This window comes from Somniosus microcephalus, chromosome 1 (genome assembly GCF_052327205.1).
Source record: "Somniosus microcephalus isolate GS21.2 chromosome 1, FLI_Smic_1.0, whole genome shotgun sequence".
Classification (NCBI taxonomy): Eukaryota; Metazoa; Chordata; class Chondrichthyes; order Squaliformes; family Somniosidae; genus Somniosus; species Somniosus microcephalus.
Window position 1 is genome coordinate 327,052,343 of NC_140987.1, and position 23,503 is coordinate 327,075,845.

The 23,503-nt window shown below is 62.7% G+C and overlaps 1 protein-coding gene across 1 annotated transcript in view; it reads left to right on the forward strand.

The window, feature by feature from the left end:
• Window positions 1-23,503, forward strand: part of wdr44 (WD repeat domain 44) — a 153,638-nt gene that overhangs the window by 63,388 nt on the left and 66,747 nt on the right. Inside the window, exon 2 of the mRNA XM_085987490.1 lies at window positions 20,694-20,999. Within this exon, the coding sequence (XP_085843616.1) occupies window positions 20,694-20,999 (306 nt within the window). The remainder of the gene's footprint in view (window positions 1-20,693; window positions 21,000-23,503) is intronic.

The following is a 23,503-nucleotide window of genomic DNA, read 5'->3' on the forward strand; positions in this document are numbered from 1 at the left end:
TCCCCCCCGCCCCCTCTCTCTCCCCCCCCGCCCCCTCTCTCTCCCCCCCCGCCCCCTCTCTCGTCCCCCCCCGCCCCCTCTCTCTCTCCCCCCCGCCCCCTCTCTCTCCCCCCCCGCCCCCTCTCTCTCCCCCCCGCCCCCTCTCTCTCCCCCCCCGCCCCCTCTCTCTCCCCCCCCGCCCCCTCTCTCTCCCCCCCCGCCCCCTCTCTCTCCCCCCCGCCCCCTCTCTCTCCCCCCCGCCCCCTCTCTCTCCCCCCCGCCCCCTCTCTCTCCCCCCCCGCCCCCTCTCTCTCCCCCCCCGCCCCCTCTCTCTCCCCCCCGCCCCCTCTCTCTCCCCCCCCGCCCCCTCTCTCTCCCCCCCGCCCCCTCTCTCTCCCCCCCGCCCCCTCTCTCTCCCCCCCCGCCCCCTCTCTCTCCCCCCCCGCCCCCTCTCTCTCCCCCCCGCCCCCTCTCTCTCCCCCCCCGCCCCCTCTCTCTCCCCCCCGCCCCCTCTCTCTCCCCCCCCGCCCCCTCTCTCTCCCCCCCGCCCCCTCTCTCTCCCCCCCGCCCCCTCTCTCTCCCCCCCGCCCCCTCTCTCTCCCCCCCGCCCCCTCTCTCTCCCCCCCGCCCCCTCTCTCTCCCCCCCCGCCCCCTCTCTCCCCCCCGCCCCCTCTCTCTCCCCCCCCGCCCCTCTCTCTCCCCCCCGCCCCCTCTCTCTCCCCCCCGCCCCTCTCTCTCCCCCCCCGCCCCCTCTCTCTCCCCCCCGCCCCTCTCTCTCCCCCCCGCCCCTCTCTCTCCCCCCCGCCCCCTCTCTCTCCCCCCCCGCCCCCTCTCTCTCCCCCCCCGCCCCTCTCTCTCCCCCCCCGCCCCCTCTCTCTCCCCCCCCGCCCCCTCTCTCTCCCCCCCCGCCCCCTCTCTCTCCCCCCCCGCCCCCTCTCTCTCCCCCCCCGCCCCCTCTCTCTCCCCCCCCGCCCCCTCTCTCTCCCCCCCGCCCCCTCTCTCTCCCCCCCCGCCCCCTCTCTCTCCCCCCCCGCCCCCTCTCTCTCCCCCCCGCCCCCTCTCTCTCCCCCCCGCCCCCTCTCTCTCCCCCCCCGCCCCCTCTCTCTCCCCCCCGCCCCCTCTCTCTCCCCCCCCGCCCCCTCTCTCTCCCCCCCCGCCCCCTCTCTCTCCCCCCCCGCCCCCTCTCTCTCCCCCCCCGCCCCCTCTCTCTCCCCCCCGCCCCCTCTCTCTCCCCCCCGCCCCCTCTCTCTCCCCCCCCGCCCCCTCTCTCTCCCCCCCGCCCCCTCTCTCTCCCCCCCGCCCCCTCTCTCTCCCCCCCCGCCCCCTCTCTCTCCCCCCCCGCCCCCTCTCTCTCCCCCCCGCCCCCTCTCTCTCCCCCCCGCCCCCTCTCTCTCCCCCCCGCCCCCTCTCTCTCCCCCCCGCCCCCTCTCTCTCCCCCCCGCCCCCTCTCTCTCCCCCCCCGCCCCCTCTCTCTCCCCCCCCGCCCCCTCTCTCTCCCCCCCGCCCCCTCTCTCTCCCCCCCCGCCCCCTCTCTCTCCCCCCCCGCCCCCTCTCTCTCCCCCCCCGCCCCCTCTCTCTCCCCCCCGCCCCCTCTCTCTCCCCCCCGCCCCCTCTCTCTCCCCCCCGCCCCCTCTCTCTCCCCCCCGCCCCCTCTCTCTCCCCCCCGCCCCCTCTCTCTCCCCCCCGCCCCCTCTCTCTCCCCCCCCGCCCCCTCTCTCTCCCCCCCGCCCCCTCTCTCTCCCCCCCCGCCCCCTCTCTCTCCCCCCCGCCCCCTCTCTCTCCCCCCCGCCCCCTCTCTCTCCCCCCCGCCCCCTCTCTCTCCCCCCCGCCCCCTCTCTCTCCCCCCCGCCCCCTCTCTCTCCCCCCCGCCCCCTCTCTCTCCCCCCCGCCCCCTCTCTCTCCCCCCCGCCCCCTCTCTCTCCCCCCCGCCCCCTCTCTCTCCCCCCCGCCCCCTCTCTCTCCCCCCCGCCCCCTCTCTCTCCCCCCCGCCCCCTCTCTCTCCCCCCGCCCCTCTCTCTCCCCCCCGCCCCTCTCTCTCCCCCCCGCCCCCTCTCTCTCCCCCCCGCCCCCTCTCTCTCCCCCCCGCCCCCTCTCTCTCCCCCCCCGCCCCCTCTCTCTCCCCCCCGCCCCCTCTCTCTCCCCCCCGCCCCCCTCTCTCCTCCCCCCCCGCCCCCTCTCTCTCCCCCCCCGCCCCCTCTCTCTCCCCCCCCGCCCCCTCTCTCTCCCCCCCCGCCCCCTCTCTCTCCCCCCCCGCCCCCTCTCTCTCCCCCCCGCCCCCTCTCTCTCCCCCCCGCCCCCTCTCTCTCCCCCCCGCCCCCCTCTCTCTCCCCCCCCGCCCCCTCTCTCTCCCCCCCGCCCCCTCTCTCTCCCCCCCGCCCCCTCTCTCTCCCCCCCCGCCCCCTCTCTCTCCCCCCCGCCCCCTCTCTCTCCCCCCCCGCCCCCTCTCTCTCCCCCCCGCCCCCTCTCTCTCCCCCCCGCCCCCTCTCTCTCCCCCCCGCCCCCTCTCTCTCCCCCCCGCCCCCTCTCTCTCCCCCCCGCCCCCTCTCTCTCCCCCCCGCCCCCTCTCTCTCCCCCCCGCCCCCTCTCTCTCCCCCCCGCCCCTCTCTCTCCCCCCCGCCCCCTCTCTCTCCCCCCGCCCCCTCTCTCTCCCCCCCCGCCCCCTCTCTCTCCCCCCCGCCCCCTCTCTCTCCCCCCCGCCCCCTCTCTCTCCCCCCCGCCCCCTCTCTCTCCCCCCCGCCCCCTCTCTCTCCCCCCCGCCCCCTCTCTCTCCCCCCGCCCCCTCTCTCTCCCCCCCCGCCCCCTCTCTCTCCCCCCCCGCCCCCTCTCTCTCCCCCCCCGCCCCCTCTCTCTCCCCCCCCCGCCCCCTCTCTCTCCCCCCCCGCCCCCTCTCTCTCCCCCCCGCCCCTCTCTCTCCCCCCGCCCTCTCTCCCCCGCCCCCTCTCTCTCCCCCCCGCCCCCTCTCTCTCCCCCCCGCCCCCTCTCTCTCCCCCCCCGCCCCCTCTCTCTCCCCCCCCCGCCCCCTCTCTCTCCCCCCCCGCCCCCTCTCTCTCCCCCCCCGCCCCCTCTCTCTCCCCCCCCGCCCCCTCTCTCTCCCCCCCCGCCCCCTCTCTCTCCCCCCCCGCCCCCTCTCTCTCCCCCCCCCGCCCCCTCTCTCTCCCCCCCCGCCCCTCTCTCTCCCCCCCCGCCCCCTCTCTCTCCCCCCCGCCCCCTCTCTCTCCCCCCCCGCCCCCTCTCTCTCCCCCCCCGCCCCCTCTCTCTCCCCCCCGCCCCCTCTCTCTCCCCCCCCGCCCCCTCTCTCTCCCCCCCCGCCCCCTCTCTCTCCCCCCCCGCCCCCTCTCTCTCCCCCCCCGCCCCCTCTCTCTCCCCCCCCGCCCCCTCTCTCTCCCCCCCCGCCCCCTCTCTCTCCCCCCCGCCCCCTCTCTCTCCCCCCCCGCCCCCTCTCTCTCCCCCCCCGCCCCCTCTCTCTCCCCCCCCGCCCCCTCTCTCTCCCCCCCGCCCCCTCTCTCTCCCCCCCCGCCCCCTCTCTCTCCCCCCCGCCCCCTCTCTCTCCCCCCCCGCCCCCTCTCTCTCCCCCCCCGCCCCCTCTCTCTCCCCCCCCGCCCCCTCTCTCTCCCCCCCCGCCCCCTCTCTCTCCCCCCCCGCCCCCTCTCTCTCCCCCCCCGCCCCCTCTCTCTCCCCCCCCGCCCCCTCTCTCTCCCCCCCCGCCCCCTCTCTCTCCCCCCCCGCCCCCTCTCTCTCCCCCCCGCCCCCTCTCTCTCCCCCCCCGCCCCCTCTCTCTCCCCCCCCGCCCCCTCTCTCTCCCCCCCCGCCCCCTCTCTCTCCCCCCCCGCCCCCTCTCTCTCCCCCCCCGCCCCCTCTCTCTCCCCCCCCGCCCCCTCTCTCTCCCCCCCCGCCCCCTCTCTCTCCCCCCCCGCCCCCTCTCTCTCCCCCCCCGCCCCCTCTCTCTCCCCCCCCGCCCCCTCTCTCTCCCCCCCGCCCCTCTCTCTCCCCCCCCGCCCCCTCTCTCTCCCCCCCCCGCCCCCTCTCTCTCCCCCCCCGCCCCCTCTCTCTCCCCCCGCCCCCTCTCTCTCCCCCCCGCCCCCTCTCTCTCCCCCCCCGCCCCCTCTCTCTCCCCCCCCGCCCCCTCTCTCTCCCCCCCGCCCCCTCTCTCTCCCCCCCCGCCCCCTCTCTCTCCCCCCCGCCCCTCTCTCTCCCCCCCCCCGCCCCCTCTCTCTCCCCCCCCGCCCCCTCTCTCTCCCCCCCCGCCCCCTCTCTCTCCCCCCCCGCCCCTCTCTCTCCCCCCCCGCCCCCTCTCTCTCCCCCCCGCCCCCTCTCTCTCCCCCCCGCCCCCTCTCTCTCCCCCCCCGCCCCCTCTCTCTCCCCCCCCGCCCCCTCTCTCTCCCCCCCCGCCCCCTCTCTCTCCCCCCCGCCCCCTCTCTCTCCCCCCCCGCCCCCTCTCTCTCCCCCCCCGCCCCCTCTCTCTCCCCCCCGCCCCCTCTCTCTCCCCCCCCGCCCCCTCTCTCTCCCCCCCCGCCCCCTCTCTCTCCCCCCCCGCCCCCTCTCTCTCCCCCCCCGCCCCCTCTCTCTCCCCCCCCGCCCCCTCTCTCTCCCCCCCGCCCCCTCTCTCTCCCCCCCCGCCCCCTCTCTCTCCCCCCCCGCCCCCTCTCTCTCCCCCCCCGCCCCCTCTCTCTCCCCCCCGCCCCCTCTCTCTCCCCCCCCGCCCCCTCTCTCTCCCCCCCCGCCCCCTCTCTCTCCCCCCCCGCCCCCTCTCTCTCCCCCCCGCCCCCTCTCTCTCCCCCCCCGCCCCCTCTCTCTCCCCCCCGCCCCCTCTCTCTCCCCCCCCGCCCCCTCTCTCTCCCCCCCCGCCCCCTCTCTCTCCCCCCCGCCCCCTCTCTCTCCCCCCCCGCCCCCTCTCTCTCCCCCCCCGCCCCCTCTCTCTCCCCCCCCGCCCCCTCTCTCTCCCCCCCCGCCCCCTCTCTCTCCCCCCCGCCCCCTCTCTCTCCCCCCCCGCCCCCTCTCTCGCCTCTCTCTCCCCCCCGCCCCCTCTCTCTCCCCCCCCGCCCCCTCTCTCTCCCCCCCCGCCCCCTCTCTCTCCCCCCCCGCCCCCTCTCTCTCCCCCCCCGCCCCCTCTCTCTCCCCCCCCGCCCCCTCTCTCTCCCCCCCCGCCCCCTCTCTCTCCCCCCCGCCCCCTCTCTCTCCCCCCGCCCCCTCTCTCTCCCCCCCCGCCCCCTCTCTCTCCCCCCCCGCCCCCTCTCTCTCCCCCCCCGCCCCCTCTCTCTCCCCCCCCGCCCCCTCTCTCTCCCCCCCCGCCCCCTCTCTCTCCCCCCCCGCCCCCTCTCTCTCCCCCCCCGCCCCCTCTCTCTCCCCCCCCGCCCCCTCTCTCTCCCCCCCCGCCCCCCTCTCTCTCCCCCCCCGCCCCCTCTCTCTCCCCCCCCGCCCCCTCTCTCTCCCCCCCCGCCCCCTCTCTCTCCCCCCCCGCCCCCTCTCTCTCCCCCCCCGCCCCCTCTCTCTCCCCCCCCGCCCCCTCTCTCTCCCCCCCCGCCCCCTCTCTCTCCCCCCCCGCCCCCTCTCTCTCCCCCCCCGCCCCCTCTCTCTCCCCCCCCGCCCCCTCTCTCTCCCCCCCCGCCCCCTCTCTCTCCCCCCCCGCCCCCTCTCTCTCCCCCCCCGCCCCCTCTCTCTCCCCCCCGCCCCCTCTCTCTCCCCCCCCGCCCCCTCTCTCTCCCCCCCGCCCCCTCTCTCTCCCCCCCCGCCCCCTCTCTCTCCCCCCCCGCCCCCTCTCTCTCCCCCCCCGCCCCCTCTCTCTCCCCCCCCGCCCCCTCTCTCTCCCCCCCCGCCCCCTCTCTCTCCCCCCCGCCCCCTCTCTCTCCCCCCCCGCCCCCTCTCTCTCCCCCCCCGCCCCCTCTCTCTCCCCCCCCGCCCCCTCTCTCTCCCCCCCGCCCCCTCTCTCTCCCCCCCCGCCCCCTCTCTCTCCCCCCCCGCCCCCTCTCTCTCCCCCCGCCCCCTCTCTCTCCCCCCCCGCCCCCTCTCTCTCCCCCCCGCCCCCTCTCTCTCCCCCCCCGCCCCCTCTCTCTCCCCCCCCGCCCCCTCTCTCTCCCCCCCGCCCCTCTCTCTCCCCCCCCGCCCCCTCTCTCTCCCCGCCCCTCTCTCCCCCCGCCCCCTCTCTCTCCCCCCCCGCCCCCTCTCTCTCCCCCCCCGCCCCCTCTCTCTCCCCCCCGCCCCCTCTCTCTCCCCCCCGCCCCCTCTCTCTCCCCCCCCGCCCCCTCTCTCTCCCCCCCCGCCCCCTCTCTCTCCCCCCCCGCCCCCTCTCTCTCCCCCCCCGCCCCCCTCTCTCTCCCCCCCCGCCCCCCTCTCTCTCCCCCCCCGCCCCCTCTCTCTCCCCCCCCGCCCCCTCTCTCTCCCCCCCCGCCCCTCTCTCTCCCCCCCGCCCCTCTCTCTCCCCCCGCCCCCTCTCTCTCCCCCCCCGCCCCCTCTCTCTCCCCCCCCGCCCCCTCTCTCTCCCCCCCCGCCCCCTCTCTCTCCCCCCCGCCCCCCTCTCTCTCCCCCCCCGCCCCCTCTCTCTCCCCCCCGCCCCCTCTCTCTCCCCCCCCCGCCCCCTCTCTCTCCCCCCCCGCCCCCTCTCTCTCCCCCCCCGCCCCCTCTCTCTCCCCCCCGCCCCCTCTCTCTCCCCCCCCGCCCCCTCTCTCTCCCCCCCCGCCCCCTCTCTCTCCCCCCCGCCCCCTCTCTCTCCCCCCCCCGCCCCCTCTCTCTCCCCCCCCGCCCCCTCTCTCTCCCCCCCCGCCCCCTCTCTCTCCCCCCCCGCCCCTCTCTCTCCCCCCCCGCCCCCTCTCTCTCCCCCCCCGCCCCCTCTCTCTCCCCCCCCGCCCCCTCTCTCTCCCCCCCCGCCCCCTCTCTCTCCCCCCCCCCGCCCCCTCTCTCTCCCCCCCCGCCCCCTCTCTCTCCCCCCCCGCCCCCTCTCTCTCCCCCCCGCCCCCTCTCTCTCCCCCCCCGCCCCCTCTCTCTCCCCCCCCGCCCCCTCTCTCTCCCCCCCCCGCCCCCCTCTCTCTCCCCCCCCGCCCCCTCTCTCTCCCCCCCGCCCCCTCTCTCTCCCCCCCGCCCCCTCTCTCTCCCCCCCCGCCCCCTCTCTCTCCCCCCCCGCCCCCTCTCTCTCCCCCCCGCCCCCTCTCTCTCCCCCCCCGCCCCCTCTCTCTCCCCCCCCGCCCCCTCTCTCTCCCCCCCGCCCCCTCTCTCTCCCCCCCCGCCCCCTCTCTCTCCCCCCCCGCCCCCTCTCTCTCCCCCCCCGCCCCCTCTCTCTCCCCCCCCGCCCCCTCTCTCTCCCCCCCGCCCCCTCTCTCTCCCCCCCGCCCCCTCTCTCTCCCCCCCCGCCCCCTCTCTCTCCCCCCCGCCCCCTCTCTCTCCCCCCCCGCCCCCTCTCTCTCCCCCCCCGCCCCCTCTCTCTCCCCCCCGCCCCCTCTCTCTCCCCCCCCGCCCCCTCTCTCTCCCCCCCCGCCCCCTCTCTCTCCCCCCCGCCCCCTCTCTCTCCCCCCCCGCCCCCTCTCTCTCCCCCCCCGCCCCCTCTCTCTCCCCCCCGCCCCCTCTCTCTCCCCCCCGCCCCCTCTCTCTCCCCCCCGCCCCCTCTCTCTCCCCCCCCGCCCCCTCTCTCTCCCCCCCCGCCCCCTCTCTCTCCCCCCCGCCCCCTCTCTCTCCCCCCCGCCCCCTCTCTCTCCCCCCCGCCCCCTCTCTCTCCCCCCCCGCCCCCTCTCTCTCCCCCCCGCCCCCTCTCTCTCCCCCCCGCCCCCTCTCTCTCCCCCCCGCCCCCTCTCTCTCCCCCCCGCCCCCTCTCTCTCCCCCCCGCCCCCTCTCTCTCCCCCCCGCCCCCTCTCTCTCCCCCCGCCCCCTCTCTCTCCCCCCCGCCCCCTCTCTTCCCCCCCCGTCCCCCTCTCCTTCCCCCCGCCCCTCTCTTCCCCCCGCCCCCTCTCTCCCCCCCGCCCCTCCTCTCCCCCGCCCCTCCTCCCCCCGCCCTCTCTCCCCCCCGCCCCCTCTCTCCCCCCCCCTCCTCCCCGCCCCCTCTCCTCCCCCGCCCCCTCCTCCCCCCGCCCCCTCCTCCCCCCGCCCCCTCTCTCTCCCCCCGCCCCCTCTCTCCCCCCGCCCCCTCTCTCCCCCCCCCCTCCTCTCCCCCCCCCCCTCCTCCCCCCCCCCCCTCCTCCCCCCCCCCCTCCTCCCCCCCCCCCTCCTCCCCCCCCCCCCTCCTCCCCCCCCCCCTCCTTCCCCCCCCCCTCCTCCCCCCCCCCTCCTTCCCCCCCCCCTCCTCCCCCCCCCCTCCTTCCCCCCCCCCCCTCCTTCCCCCCCCCCCCCTCCTTCCCCCCCCCCCCTCCTTCCCCCCCCCCCCTCCTTCCCCCCCCCCCTCCTTCCCCCCCCCCCTCCTTCCCCCCCCCCCCTCCTTCCCCCCCCCCCTCCTTCCCCCCCCCCCTCCCCCCCCCCTCCTTCCCCCCCCCCCTCCTTCCCCCCCCCCCCTCCTTCCCCCCCCCCCTCCTTCCCCCCCCCCCTCCTCCCCCCCCCCCCCCCTCCTTCCCCCCCCCTCCTTCCCCCCCCCCCTCCTTCCCCCCCCCCTCCTCCCCCCCCCCTCCTTCCCCCCCCCCCCCTCCTTCCCCCCCCCCCCCCCTCCTTCCCCACCCCCCCCCCTCCTTCCCCCCCCCCCTCCTTCCCCCCCCCCTCCTTCCCCCCCCCCCCCCTCCTTCCCCCCCCCCCTCCTTCCCCCCCCCCTCCTTCCCCCCCCCCTCCTTCCCCCCCCCTCCTTCCCCCCCCCTCCTTCCCCCCCCCCTCCTTCCCCCCCCCTCCTTCCCCCCCCCCCCTCCTTCCCCCCCCCCCCCCTCCTTCCCCCCCCCCCTCCTCCCCCCCCCCTCCTTCCCCCCCCCCTCCTTCCCCCCCCCCCTCCTTCCCCCCCCCCCTCCTTCCCCCCCCCCTCCTTCCCCCCCCCCCTCCTTCCCCCCCCCCTCCTTCCCCCCCCCCCTCCTTCCCCCCCCCCCTCCTTCCCCCCCCCTCCCCCCCTCCTTCCCCCCCCCCCCTCCTTCCCCCCCCCCCTCCTTCCCCCCCCCCCTCCTTCCCCCCCCCCCTCCTTCCCCCCCCCCCCTCCTTCCCCCACCCCCCCCCCTCCTTCCCCCCCCCCTCCTTCCCCCCCCCCTCCTTCCCCCCCCCCCTCCTTCCCCCCCCCTCCTTCCCCCCCCCCTCCTTCCCCCCCCCTCCTTCCCCCCCCCTCCTTCCCCCCCCCTCCTTCCCCCCCCCCTCCTTCCCCCCCCCCCTCCTTCCCCCCCCCCCTCCTTCCCCCCCCCTCCTTCCCCCCCCCCTCCTTCCCCCCCCCCCTCCTTCCCCCCCCCTCCTTCCCCCCCTCCTCCTTCCCCCCCTCCTCCTTCCCCCCCCTCCTCCTTCCCCCCCCTCCTCCTTCCCCCCCCTCCTCCTTCCCCCCCTCCTCCTTCCCCCCCTCCTCCTTCCCCCCCTCCTCCTTCCCCCCCCTCCTCCTTCCCCCCCCTCCTTCCCCCCCCTCCTTCCCCCCCCTCCTTCCCCCCCCTCCTTCCCCCCCCTCCTTCCCCCCCCTCCTTCCCCCCCTCCTTCCCCCCCCCTCCTTCCCCCCCCTCCTTCCCCCCCCTCCTTCCCCCCCCTCCTTCCCCCCCCCCCCTCCTTCCCCCCCCCCCCTCCTTCCCCCCCCCTCCTTCCCCCCCCCTCCTTCCCCCCCCTCCTTCCCCCCCCCCCTCCTTCCCCCCCCCCCCTCCTCCCCCCCCCCCCTCCTCCCCCCCCCCCCCCTCCTTCCCCCCCCCTCCTTCCCCCCCCCCCCTCCTTCCCCCCCCCCTCCTTCCCCCCCCCCCCTCCTTCCCCCCCCCCCTCCTTCCCCCCCCCCCTCCTTCCCCCCCCCCCCTCCTTCCCCCCCCCCCCTCCTTCCCCCCCCCTCCTTCCCCCCCCCTCCTTCCCCCCCCCCCCCCCTCCTTCCCCCCCCCCCCTCCTTCCCCCCCCCCCCTCCTTCCCCCCCCCCCCTCCTTCCCCCCCCCCCTCCTTCCCCCCCCCCCTCCTTCCCCCCCCCCCTCCTTCCCCCCCCCTCCTTCCCCCCCTCCTCCTTCCCCCCCTCCTCCTTCCCCCCCCTCCTCCTTCCCCCCCTCCTCCTTCCCCCCCCCCTCCTTCCCCCCCCCTCCTTCCCCCCCCCCTCCTTCCCCCCCCCTCCTTCCCCCCCCCCCTCCTTCCCCCCCCCCTCCTTCCCCCCCCCCCTCCTTCCCCCCCCCCTCCTTCCCCCCCCCCTCCTTCCCCCCCTCTTCCTTCCCCCCCCTCCTTCCCCCCCCCCTCCTTCCCCCCCCCCTCCTTCCCCCCCCTCCTTCCCCCCCCTCCTTCCCCCCCCCTCCTTCCCCCCCCCTCCTTCCCCCCCCCTCCTTCCCCCCCCCTCCTTCCCCCCCCCCTCCTTCCCCCCCCCTCCTTCCCCCCCCCCCTCCTTCCCCCCCCCCTCCTTCCCCCCCCCCTCCTTCCCCCCCCCCCCCCTCCTCCCCCCCCCCCCTCCTCCCCCCCCCCTCCTTCCCCCCCCCCCTCCTTCCCCCCCCCCTCCTTCCCCCCCCCCCCTCCTTCCCCCCCCCCTCCTTCCCCCCCCCCTCCTTCCCCCCCCCCCTCCTTCCCCCCCCCTCCTTCCCCCCCCCTCCTTCCCCCCCCCTCCTTCCCCCCCCCCTCCTTCCCCCCCCCCCTCCTTCCCCCCCCCCTCCTTCCCCCCCCCCTCCTTCCCCCCCCCTCCTTCCCCCCCCCCCCCCTCCTTCCCCCCCCCCCCCTCCTTCCCCCCCCCCCTCCTTCCCCCCCCCCCCCTCCTTCCCCCCCCCCCCCCTCCTTCCCCCCCCCCCCCTCCTCCCCCCCTCCTTCCCCCCCCCCCCCCTCCTCCCCCCCCCCCCTCCTTCCCCCCCCCCCTCCTTCCCCCCCCCCCTCCTTCCCCCCCCCCCCTCCTTCCCCCCCCCCTCCTTCCCCCCCCCCCCCCTCCTTCCCCCCCCCCCCCCCCCTCCTTCCCCCCCCCCCCTCCTTCCCCCCCCCCCCCTCCTTCCCCCCCCCCCCCCCCTCCTTCCCCCCCCCCCTCCTTCCCCCCCCCCCCCCCTCCTTCCCCCCCCCCCCCCCTTCCCCCCCCCCCCCTCCTTCCCCCCCCCCCCCCTCCTTCCCCCCCCCCCCCCTCCTTCCCCCCCCCCCCCCCCTCCTTCCCCCCCCCCCTCCTTCCCCCCCCCCCCCTCCTTCCCCCCCCCCCCCTCCTTCCCCCCCCCTCCTTCCCCCCCCCTCCCCCCCCTCCTTCCCCCCCCCCCCTCCTTCCCCCCCCCCCTCCTTCCCCCCCCCCTCCTTCCCCCCCCCCCCTCCTTCCCCCCCCCCTCCTTCCCCCCCCCCCTCCTTCCCCCCCCCCCTCCTTCCCCCCCCCCCTCCTTCCCCCCCCCCCCTCCTTCCCCCCCCCCCTCCTTCCCCCCCCCTCCTTCCCCCCCCCCTCCTTCCCCCCCCCCCTCCTTCCCCCCCCCCCTCCTTCCCCCCCCCCTCCTTCCCCCCCCCCTCCTTCCCCCCCCCTCCTTCCCCCCCCCCCTCCTTCCCCCCCCCCCTCCTTCCCCCCCCCCCTCCTTCCCCCCCCCCCCTCCTTCCCCCCCCCCTCCTTCCCCCCCCCCTCCTTCCCCCCCCCTCCTTCCCCCCCCCCTCCTTCCCCCCCCCCCTCCTTCCCCCCCCCCCTCCTCCCCCCCCCCTCCTCCCCCCCCCCTCCTTCCCCCCCCCCTCCTTCCCCCCCCCCTCCTTCCCCCCCCCCCCCTCCTTCCCCCCCCCTCCTTCCCCCCCCCCTCCTTTCCCCCCCCCTCCTTCCCCCCCCCTCCTTCCCCCCCCCTCCTTCCCCCCCCCTCCTTCCCCCCCCCCTCCTTCCCCCCCCCTCCTTCCCCCCCCCTCCTTCCCCCCCCCCCTCCTTCCCCCCCCCCCTCCTTCCCTCCCCCCCTCCTTCCCTCCCCCCCCCCTTCCCTCCCCCCCCCCTCCTTCCCCCCCCCCTCCTTCCCCCACCCCCCCCTCCTTCCCCCCCTCCCTCCTCCACCCCCCCTCCTTCTTACCATTTCACTAATTAGGGGGGGGGGGGGTATCTAACTAGAGAACTGCATTGGGGGATGGTGGCATGCCGAGGATTGTTCCTCAACCCTTCCTTACTAGTTCTCCATTGTGTATTCCTTAATTTGGGTGTATGTATTATTTTAAAACTGTAGACAACCCTCGGATGACTCCATGCCAGTCTGAGAGCTCACATGGTTACTCTTGTATTATATATATTTTAAGTCTGACTCTCCTTGATGACTCCACCTTGGCAAGGAACCGAGCCGTGCAAATCAGGAGGTCCCAGACTCATCTATACCGTTAGATGATCTCAGCCTGCGTAACAGGACGGGTGGTGCAATTGGTTCAGCACCGCTGAGTTAGGGCAAAATTGGCCAGGCTTTCTGCTCCTAATCTCTATCTAGTGACTTCTGCTAGAAAGAGTGTGCGTGTGGGATATCAGCTGAGTGCAGGGCCAGGCTTAGCTGTGGTGCCTCCTCACAACTTAATCAACCTGTTGATGCACTATTTTGGCTCACCCTTGAATGGCTACTTCTCTGAGGGAATAGAGGCCATCTGGTGACCCTGGGACTGTACCCCAGCGGGAGTCCACACCTTCAGGTCGGAAAAATTGTCAATAAAATTGGCTGTATTGCTCAGAAAAGAATGTACTGACCTCTACATTTGACATTTCATAATTACATCAGTTTACTTTAGTTTACATTTGGGTCAAGTGTTTGCAGGCCTTTCTAAAAATACTCCCAAGTAATGCTAATGAACTGGTCTACCTTTTAGTAACTATTTTATAGTGGTCCAGGAAATTGAGGATAATCCTACACAAGTATGGAACTCATTCCACAAATGAGAGCTGCGTTATCAGTCTGTCTCATATAATTGATTCATTAGGTAATATTTTTAAGATTTAATGGGTAGCTGGGATTATGCCATTGCAGGAAAGAAGTGAGTGACTTGTGATGGCCAAGTAGACAAGGTGATGCCATGGCTGTGTGGAGTACATTTGGTGTCTGTGATTTTTCAGGTCAAATGTAAGGGTGAAAAAGCTCTAGTTCCCAGTCATTGAATATATTTAGATACATTCTGGTACCAAAAGTGTCTGGAAATAACCAGTGATGTTTCCTATTATAATTGCGGCAGGTGTGAATTATTTATCAAGCAATGATATTGTGGTGTACATGTAATTTTATGTTTATTTTTCACCCATTACACCCCTCTTCTTAAAGATAGTGTCTTATACAGTACTGTGGAATGAGTCCACAGTGTGGCTTGTTTTCTGGCACCTCCTGAGGTGGTTTTGCGGGTGCTCTTAAATAATGAGTGTTACCATTGATGACATCGCAGCAGTATTTGAACCTGTCTCAGCTGACAACAAGTGTGGAATTTGGAGAGGCATTTGATAACTATCTGGAAAAGGAACAGTACCTATGTATTTTTTCACCACCAAATCGAGATGCTCAGCCCAATTCCAGCTAGGACTGCATTACGTGTAGCATTAGCATATATGCGTCCCATATTGTTGTGATTTCATTTTCTCTGGTGTTTCAGCATTAAATACGTGGATCTCCCTGATGGCTATGGGTATATGCTCTTTATGGGGTGTAGAATCATACAGACCAGCAAGTTTGCACATTGATTTTAGGCAGGGGTTGGGAGCAAGCGCCACAATTTATTTGGTATACTTGGGCTTGGGAAGGAACAAATTGAGTGTTCCATGCATTCCCTTTCTGTGTAGTATCAGTGTAGATGTTATGATGACAGAATTGGGCTTGCCCCTCCATTTCCTTAGTTGAATTGCTTTGTGACACTTCTTTTGGACTTGGATTGTAGGATGGCCATTTGTTCTGGAGAGGTACTGGTGGCTATGACACTACTCCCAACAACAGCTTGGGAAGAGGGACTGCAAGGAGAGATAAAAATTGAATTTCTGTTCCCTTTATTAAATAAAACGACACATATTTTAGTAACCGTGATAATTTGGCCTTAATCGGGGAGCTTTTGTTCCAAGGTGGTGATGTGGAAAAAGCCCTATTTTAGTTTTGATGTCGCAGTTCTGTTTCCATTTAAAAGCAACCTTACAATAACGCAAATTGTGACAGGCTCTGCTTTCTTAGGCCTTCGACCTTGAAATTGTGCTGAGGGAGCTGGAACTATGCTGCGGATGCACATTTCTTTGGTAGCATGTTGTACAGGTACAGATGGAATTCCCTAGATCCCGTCCCCAAGGTTTGAATCAGTATCTTCAGTAATAGCCTTCTCAATTGTAATTCTTTGGGTTATAGGTGCACGTTTGATTGCTAGCTTGTACTGTTAGAAACTGCGAAGCTATTGTCATGTTTCATGTTGTGCCTGACCTCCTTGTCAACTTGCGGAATTCCCGTTTGAAAGCATTCCATCACATTGCATGTAATGAGTTAAATTCATAAAGTTGCAAGAGTGGCTTTCATGCAAGAGGAATGTGTTTTGGACCTACAGAGACAGCTGACATCTTTTAGATTGGGCCATATAACTCCAGCCAAAGAAAGGTACTTGAGGTAGATCTGAGTTCCTTTCAGCTGAACCTGGAAGCAATATGATCTTAAATCATGTGGATGAGTTCCATCTTGACTTCAGTTAAAAGATGGATCAAACAAACATTTTGGTATGTGTCAGTGCTAAAACCACTTTCATTTAAAGTAGATGTAGTTGGCTCAGTGAATATAAAGCAGCAGGTGAGTTCTCCCAGAGTCCTGGCCAACATTCATCCCTCAGTTTATCTGGTCATTTATTTCATTGCTGTTTGTGGAACCTTGCTCTGCAAATTGGCTGCCATACTTCCTTGGTTTGCACGTTCTGAGGTCGTGACGGGCACTGTATAAAGACAAGTTTGTTCTTTTATATGATCACTTTATGTTCAGGCTGGGTCGAGACAATTTGTTTTCCTTTTATATTGCAACAATAATTGCTTGCATTTACATAGAACCTTCTAACAGATAAACATCTGTGGGTGGGGTGGAGAGAGAGAGGTTGCTGAGATAAAGATGGAGCGATTAGCAGGGGTGCCCAAAACTTGGCCAAAGAGGCGTCTTTGAGGTGGAGAGAAATTAGCCAGGGCAGGAAGATTTAGGAAAGCAATTCCAGAGTGACAACTAGGTGGCTGAAGGCATGGCCACCAGTGGTGGGATGAAGAAAAGAGGAATGCCTGAGATCGGAGTCAGGGACAGAGTTTGGAGGGAGAGGGATATTGGGGTGGAGGAGGTTGCATTGATGGGGTGGGGCGAGCCCACAGAGAGAACAGTCTGGTTCAATCTGTGAGTGGCTCAGGAGGGGCATGGAGTTTGTGGCAGGGGCTGAAGATAATTGTATTTCCCATTGTTTATCTGGAGGAAGTTACAGCTCTTCCAAGACTGGATGTTGGACAAGCCATGTGCCAGTACAAGGACAGTTGCTTTTTATTGCTCAGGACTTCTGTTCTGGATTATTGTCAAATTGGCCATGCTATCCCAGTGGCAAGTAGTATAAAACATTGATTTTCCCTTGTGGGGGAATCTAGAACTAGGGGGCATAGTTTCAGAATAAGGGGTCTCCCATTTAAAACGGAGATGAGGAGGAATAATTTCTTTGGCTGTGAATCTTTGGAATTCTCTTCCCCAGCGAGCTGTGGAGGCAGAGTCATTGAATATATTCAAGGCAGAGATAGACAGATATTTGAGCTACAGGGGAGTCGAGGGTTATGGGGAGCGGACAGGAAAGTGGAGTTGAGGCCAAGATCAGATCAGCCATTATCTTATTGAATGGCGGAGCAGGCACGAGGGGTTAAATGGCCTTCTGCTCCTAATTTATGTTCTTGTGGAAAAAAATTTCAGCAGAAAAACAATAAGGATTACAATGATGAATAGTTTAGCAAACATTTGGTCAAAGGTGAAGTATAAAGGTCATTTAAAATTTGCAAGTAGTGGCTCCCTTTTTAGGTTGGTGAGCTTAATCATGAAATAGGTGTGCATCGAGTAACTGGGATGGGCGATCAACTTGTTGTTATAGCTACCTACATTTCCTGTCATCACCATCAAAATCTAAAAGAATTGATTATCCTGACATTGCTTTTACGTGTCAGTCTGCTTGGAAGGTACAACTACAAGCTTAGAAAACCTGCTAGTTACTTAAGTCAACTGGCAACTTTTTCACAGAAAACTCACCTGTTCTGTTCTATTTCAAATTTACCAATTTTTTTTTTTTAAAGGCATCATACTGTCTGAAATAAAACAGAAAATCCTGCAAATACACAGCAGGCCCCATAGCACCTGAAAAGGAAAAACGTTAATGTTTCGGATAGGGATCTGATGTTTCACTTGTTTCCAGCATTGCAGTTTATTTTTATACAATCTAAAACAGTTCATTATTGGTATGGGGCTTGCTCCTAATCTGTTAGTTGTATGTTACTGCCCTCCTGTACTATAATTTCACTACATCATGACATAATAACCATAATGAAATGTGAATGGGATGTGCACAGAATTTATTTTGTGAAATTTTATTTAGTTCAGGTTTGTAATAGAGTTGAGCTGTAAGGTAATTGTGCTTTTATCAGGAAAGGCCTTATTTAAATGCCAATGCAAAAGAAACCCTGTCTGAATTTTAAAATCTTGGTCATGTTGCTCTGTGTTTTTGAATAATGCTGAGAAAAATTGTTTTTAAAAGGCCCATGTTGACTGCTGTACTTTGGTTGACGACAACTACAAGGATTGGTGAAATTGATATTGTCCTTTTTGTGGGGGGTGGGTGGAAACAAGAAGGTAAGTCGTGTTTTTTTTTGGTGTGGAGGTGGTCCCAAGATGGCACATGTGATGATAGAAGATTGGAACCAAATTGAACCCCCGTGCCAGATTGTTATTCGGTATCAGAGCTGGGAAGGTCTGCAGTGCTTCAGGGCAATGATGATTCACCTGTCACCCTGGCTTATTAATGCGACATGATGGGGTGGACCTATCGCTCAGAACTTACAATTTTTCACACTTGGCTCTAGATAAACTTCTTTAAGTCAGTGGCCAAATATTGGACAAGCTGTAGGATGTGTGCCATTTCTTGATGCTGGTGGGTTGTGTGTTTTAAGCTGAGTAAACTCCATCACTAACTATGCACATACTTGGGAGTCTCTAAGCATTGGCTCTTGCCCATCTGCACTTAAACTCTCTGGACTTGGCTCAGTGAAGTCTGTCCCAATGGGGAGAGTGTGTTCAATACAGATCAGGAAACCAAAAGCTTCCTGTAGATTTCTCTAGCTTGGTTTCAACATACTTACAGAAATCCATCATGCTTATCAGATGCCCAGCTGATCAAGAAAGACAAATTGGTGGTGATCATGCACTCCAAGATGGCTTACAAGCCTAACACATGATACGCAAACAGATATAGGTGGATGCACTTGATGCCTAATTGTGGTGTATGTAACCTGTTCCACCTTCAGAGAACTACCTTAAGAGATGTACTACTTTCTCTTGGCTGCTGTATACTGTAATACCGGTGGTGACCACCCCGGTATATAAGTGTTGTGTAGGGATTTGCTGGGCAGTGCAGCCCTGACCTCCGAATAGTAAAGACCTGTTAAAGTTGTTATTGTGGTCTGTGTCCAGTGATTTATAATAAGCATAACTGGGACACACAGACTTAACACTAATGAACTGCCCAAAGGTTACCTTGGTGATTTAGTTGGGATCACACAAATTTATTTTTGTTTTTGTAACCCCTCTTGCAGGTTGAGTGGCATCTGATTTTTAGTGAGGCTGTTCAGAATCTTGATTGGAATGCAGTAGCCCCTCAGATTGCCTTTTAGAGTATTGTTGAAATGCTTTCACTGGTAACAATGTGCATGCTTCTTATTTCAATTGATTAAGTCATCTTTAAGCAGCTTGACATTAGCCACTTGATCACATGCCTGATCCATTGTAGCTGAGCTTCCAGATTATGGCTTGTATTCTGATGACTTTGGCCTCAGACTGGACATGACACATGAGTGCCATGTATAATAGTCGATAATTTTGAACAAGCTCTCTTTTATAGTAACAAGACAGATTTGTGATTTTGCTTTAAATCCTTATGTTGATTTATAACAAGTCATATTTAACATAGCAAAAATGTACTCAACAGTTGAGGGTCAGACCTGAGCAGTTCAATAAATGGGGTTGCAAGGTATTTTTTTTAAATAGTCTGTATGCCTTGTTGCTTTTCTACATTATGCCAGTTAGTTGAAGCCAAAAATAAAGTATTGAAGCCAGTGCTGAAGACTAGTTTTTTGCAATTTGTTTCATGACTGCCTCATGGAGTTAGCCAACGGCAAATAAAAAATAGTATATGTAATAATGTAGAATCGAGCCTGCTGCAAATACAAAAGGAAGACATTTAGAAAGTAGGAACTGGAAAATATGATTATTGTTCGTAAGATTCGTGTTGTGTGTATAGGACAGTGAAATGTGTAAAATTTGAGTTACTTTGAAATGTCCTGTGGACTTGAGACACATTTTAAAAGCAACTTTTCTTGTATTTTTTTTATTATTCATTGATGGGATGTGGGCGTCGCTGGCTGGCTAGGCCTGCATTTAGTGCCCATCCCTAATTGCCCTTGAGAAGATGGTGGTGAGCCGCCGCCTTGAACCGCTGCAGTCCATGTGGTGTAGGTACACCCACAATGCTGTTGGGAAGGGAGTTCCAGGATTTTGGCCCAGTGACAGTGAAGGAACGGCGATACAGGTCCAAGTCAGGATGGTGTGTGGCTTGGAGGGGAACTTGTAGGTGGTGATGTTCCCATGCGTCTGCTGCCCTTGTCCTTCTAAGTGGTAGAGGTCGCGGGTTTGGAAGGTGCTGTTGAAGGAGCTTTGGCGAGTTGCTGCAGTGCATCTTGTAGATGGTACACACTGCAGCCACAGTGCGCCGGTGGTGGAGGGAGTGAATGTTGAAGGTGGTGGATGGAGTGCCAATCAAGTGGGCTGCTTTGTCCTGGATGGTGTCGAGCTTCTTGAGTGGTGTTGGAGCTGCACTTATCCAGGCAAGTGGAGAGTATTCCATCACACTCCTGACTTGTGCCTTGTAGATGGTGGAAAGGCTTTGGGGAGTCAGGAGGTGAGACACTCGCCGCAGAATTCCCAGCCTCTGGCCTGCTCTTGTAGCCACAGTATTTATATGGCTGGTCCAGTTCAGTTTCTGATCAATGGTAACCCCCAGGATGTTGATAGTGGGGGATTCAGCGATGGTAATGCCATTGAATGTCAAGGGGAGATGGTTAGAGTCTCGCTTGTTGGAGATGGTCATTGCCTGGCACTTGTGTGGTGTGAATGTTACTTGCCACTTATCAGCCCAAGTCTGAATGTTGTCCAGGTCTTGCTGCATATGGACACGGACTGCGTCAGTATCTGACGAGTCTCGAATGGTGAACAGTGTGCAATCATCAGCGAACATCCCCACTTCTGACCTTATGATGGAGGGAAGGTCATTAATGAAACAGCTGAAGATGGTTGGGCCTAGGACACTGCCCTGAGGAACTCCTGCAGTGATGTCATGTGATTGAGATGAATGACCTCCAACAACCACAGCCAACTTCCTTTGTGGTAGGTATGATTCCAACCAATGGAGAGTTTTCCCCTTGATTCCCATTGACTGCAGTTTTGCTAGGGCTCCTTGATGCCACACTCGATCAAATGCTGCCTTGATGTCAAGGGCAGTCACTCTCACCTCACGAGTTCAGCTCTTTTGTCCATGTTTGGACCAAGGCTGTAATGAGGTCAGGAGCTGAGTGGCCCTGGCGGAACCCAAACTGGGCCTCAGTTAGCAGGTTATTGCTGAGTAAGTGCCGCTTGATAGCACTGTCGACGACACCTTCCATCACTTTGCTGATGATTGAGAGTAGACTGATGGGATGGTAATTGGCCGGGTCGGATTCAGGCCAAGAAAATTCTGCATAAGCCAGCTTCTAAATCTGACCCAATTTATTGAGGATGACCATGAGATTGGGCTAATGGGTGCAGCCTTTGGAATAATACATTTCTTTTTGTAAATTCAGTTTCCCCACCCAATAGTCCAATAATTTTAAGTGTATCTCTGCAAATACTTCATTTTCTATACATGCTTTCTTTCTTTTTAAAAAAGGGCAAAATGGTAGATGAATACTAACATGACCAATACAATTTTAGATGCTGCACAAGGGATTGTAGCATTCCTGGGTGCCCAGGATTGCAGTTGCATTAACAGTTTGGTTTCCCCACTTATATACCTACACATTTGCCTAATCTTGAGTCTGGTCAAGCGTTCCAGGTCTGAGCAACCTCAAATAATGCTCTGTAACCGGCTGTAAGTTATATAAAACTATATTTGAGTTGTTGTATCAGTTGAACAAGTAAGTTGGAAACGATCTATGGATCATGTTGATTGAATAAAATTCAAATAAGTGAGTTGTATTCAATTCTGAGACGACGTATAAATAGTCTTATGTGCTAAATAGCAAATTGGCGCAATAATGCATGTTGGGAGTTTTGAACTCTAAAAAGCTTCGGCTATCTAACCACTGCAAGCTACCTCCTTGGCTTTAGGCCATTAGCGTGCTGATTTTAACATGTTAAAATTCTGCTGTACTCTTTGGTAATTACCATAACATATATGGGGAAAAACCTATTCAACTAACTATTTGCAAGCAGAGCTCAATTAACTGACTGTCCCCTTTGTAGATGAATGTCTTAACCCTAAACAAGCACGATTCAGGCCAGGAAAATTCTGCATAAGCCAGCTTCTAAATCTGACCCAATTTATTGAGGATGACCATGAGATTGGGCTAATGGGTGCAGCCTTTGTGAATTTATCTGCTGCATATGACATGGTCAATCATTGGATTCTTGTGCAGAAGGTATTCCACAGAACAAAAGATGCCAGATTGACTGAGCTGATATGCAACATGCTGGCCAACAGACGTTACTTTGCTGACCTCCGTGGCAAGCAAAGCAGATGGCGCAGACAGAAGAATGGGTCAGCTCAAGGTAGTGTTCTTGCACCCTATACCAATGACCAGCCCATCCATCCACACAAGAAATTTCCTCTATGCCGATGATCTGTGCATAGCATCTCGGGACCAATCCTTTGATAAAGTAGAGAAGTCACTTGCCAATGCGCTAGCTGAGCTAACCAACTACTCTGTGACCAATCATCTGCGGGCCAACCCTGAAAAACACAGATCGGCGCTTTTCATCTTAAGAACTGAGATGCAAACCGAGAACTTAATGTCTGGTGGTATGGGAGAAGACTAGTACACAACTGGCTCGTAGCACCACTACTGACCGTGCTCTGAAGGACATAACTGCGAGTCTGGGCCTGCGACAGGTGGTATGAGAACCAACACAAGGGGGAAAAACCTCACCAATCTACCTGTTGCAGATGCATCTGTCCATGACAGTATTGGCAGCAGTGACCACTGCACAGTCATTGTGGAGACGAAGGTCTTCACACTGAGGACACCCTCCGTCGTATCATGTGGCACTACTGTGCTAAATGGGATAGATTCAGAACCGATCTAGCAGCTCAAAACTGGGCATCCATGAGGCGCTATGGGCCACCAGCAGCAGCAGAACTGTATTCTACCACAATCTGTAACCTCATGGCCTGGCATATCCCTCACTCTACCATTACCATCAAGCCAGGGGACCAACCCTGGTTCAATAAGGAGTGTAGAAGAGCATGCCAGGAGCAGCACCAAGCGTACCTAAAAATGTGGTGCCAACCTGGGGAAGCTGCAACACAGGACTACATGCATGCTAAAAAGCAGAAGCAGCATGCTATAGACAGGGCTAAGCGATCCCACAATCAACGGATCAGATCAAAACTCTGTAGTCCTGCCACATCCAGTCGAGAATGGTGTGGACGATTAAACAACTAATGGGAGGAGGAGGCTCCATGAATATCCCCATCCTCAAAGATGGTAGCGTCCATCACGTGAGTGCAAAAGAAAAGGCTGAAGCATTTTGAAGCCAGATGTGCCGAGTGCATGATCCATATCGGCCTGCTCTTGAGGTCCCTACCATCACAGAAGCCAGTCTTCAGCCAATTCGATTCACTCCACGTGATATCAAGAAATGGCTGAGCACACTGGATACAGCAAAGGCTGTGGGCCCCGACAACATCACGGTTATCGTGCTGAAGACTTGTGCTCCAGAACTAGCTGCACCTCTAGCCAAGCTGTTTCAGTACAACTACAACACTGGCATCTATCTGACAATGTGGAAAACTGCCCAGGTATGTCCTGTCCAAAAAAAGCAGGACAATTCCAACCTGGCCAATTACTACCCCATCAGTCTACTTTCGGCCAGCAAAGTGATGGAAGGTGTCATTGACAGTGCTATCAAGTGGCACTTACTCACCAATAACCTGCTCAATGATGACCAGTTTGGGTTCCACCAAGACCACTTGGCTCTCGACCTCATTACAGCCTTGGTCCAAACATGGACAAAGGAGCTGAATTCCAGAGTCGAGAGTGACTGCCCTCGACATCAAGGCAGCATTTGACTGAGTGTGGCATCAAGGAGCCCTAGTGAAACTGAAGTCAATGGGAATCAGGGAAAACGCTTCACTGGCTGGAGTCATACCTAGCACAAAGGAAGATGGTTGTGGTGGCTATAGGTCAATCATCACAGCCCAGGACATTGCTGCAGGAGTTCCTCAAGGCAGTGTCCTAGGCCCATCCATCTTCAGCTGCTTCATCAATGACCTTCCCTCCAACATAAGGTCAGAAATTAGGATGTTTGCTGATGACTGCACAGTGTTCAGCGTCATTCACAACTACAGATAATGAAGCAGTCCATGCCTGCTTGCAACAAGACCTGGATGACGTTCAGGCTTGGGCTGATAAGTGGCAGGTAAAATTTGCGTCATAGAAGTACCAGACAATGACTATCTCCAACTAGCGAGAGTCTAACCACCTCCACTTGACATTCAATGGCATTACCATCGCTGAATCCCCCACCATCAACATCCTGGGGGTCACCATTGACCAGAAACTTAACTGGACCAGCCACATAAATACTGTGGCAACAAGAGCAGGTCAGAGGCTGGGTATTCTGTGGCGAGAGTCTCACCTCCTGACTCCCCAAAGCCTTTCCACCATCTACAAGGCACAAGTCAGGGGTGTGATGGAATACTCTCCACTTGCCTGGATGAGTGCAGCTTCAACAACACTAAAGAAGCTCGACACCATCCAGGGCAAAGCAGCCCACTTGATTGGCACCCCATTCACCACATTAAACATTCACACTCTCCACCACCGGCGTACCGTGGCTGCAGTGTGTACCATCTACAAGATGCACTGCAACAACTCGCCAAGGCTTCTTCGGCAGTACCTCCCAAACCCGTGACCTCTTCCACCTAGAAGGACAAGGGCAGCAGGTGCATGGGAACACCATCACCTCCAAGTTCCCCTCCAAGTTACACACCATCCTGACTTAGAAGTATATCGCCAATCCTTCGTTGTTGCTGGGTCAAAATCCTGGAACTC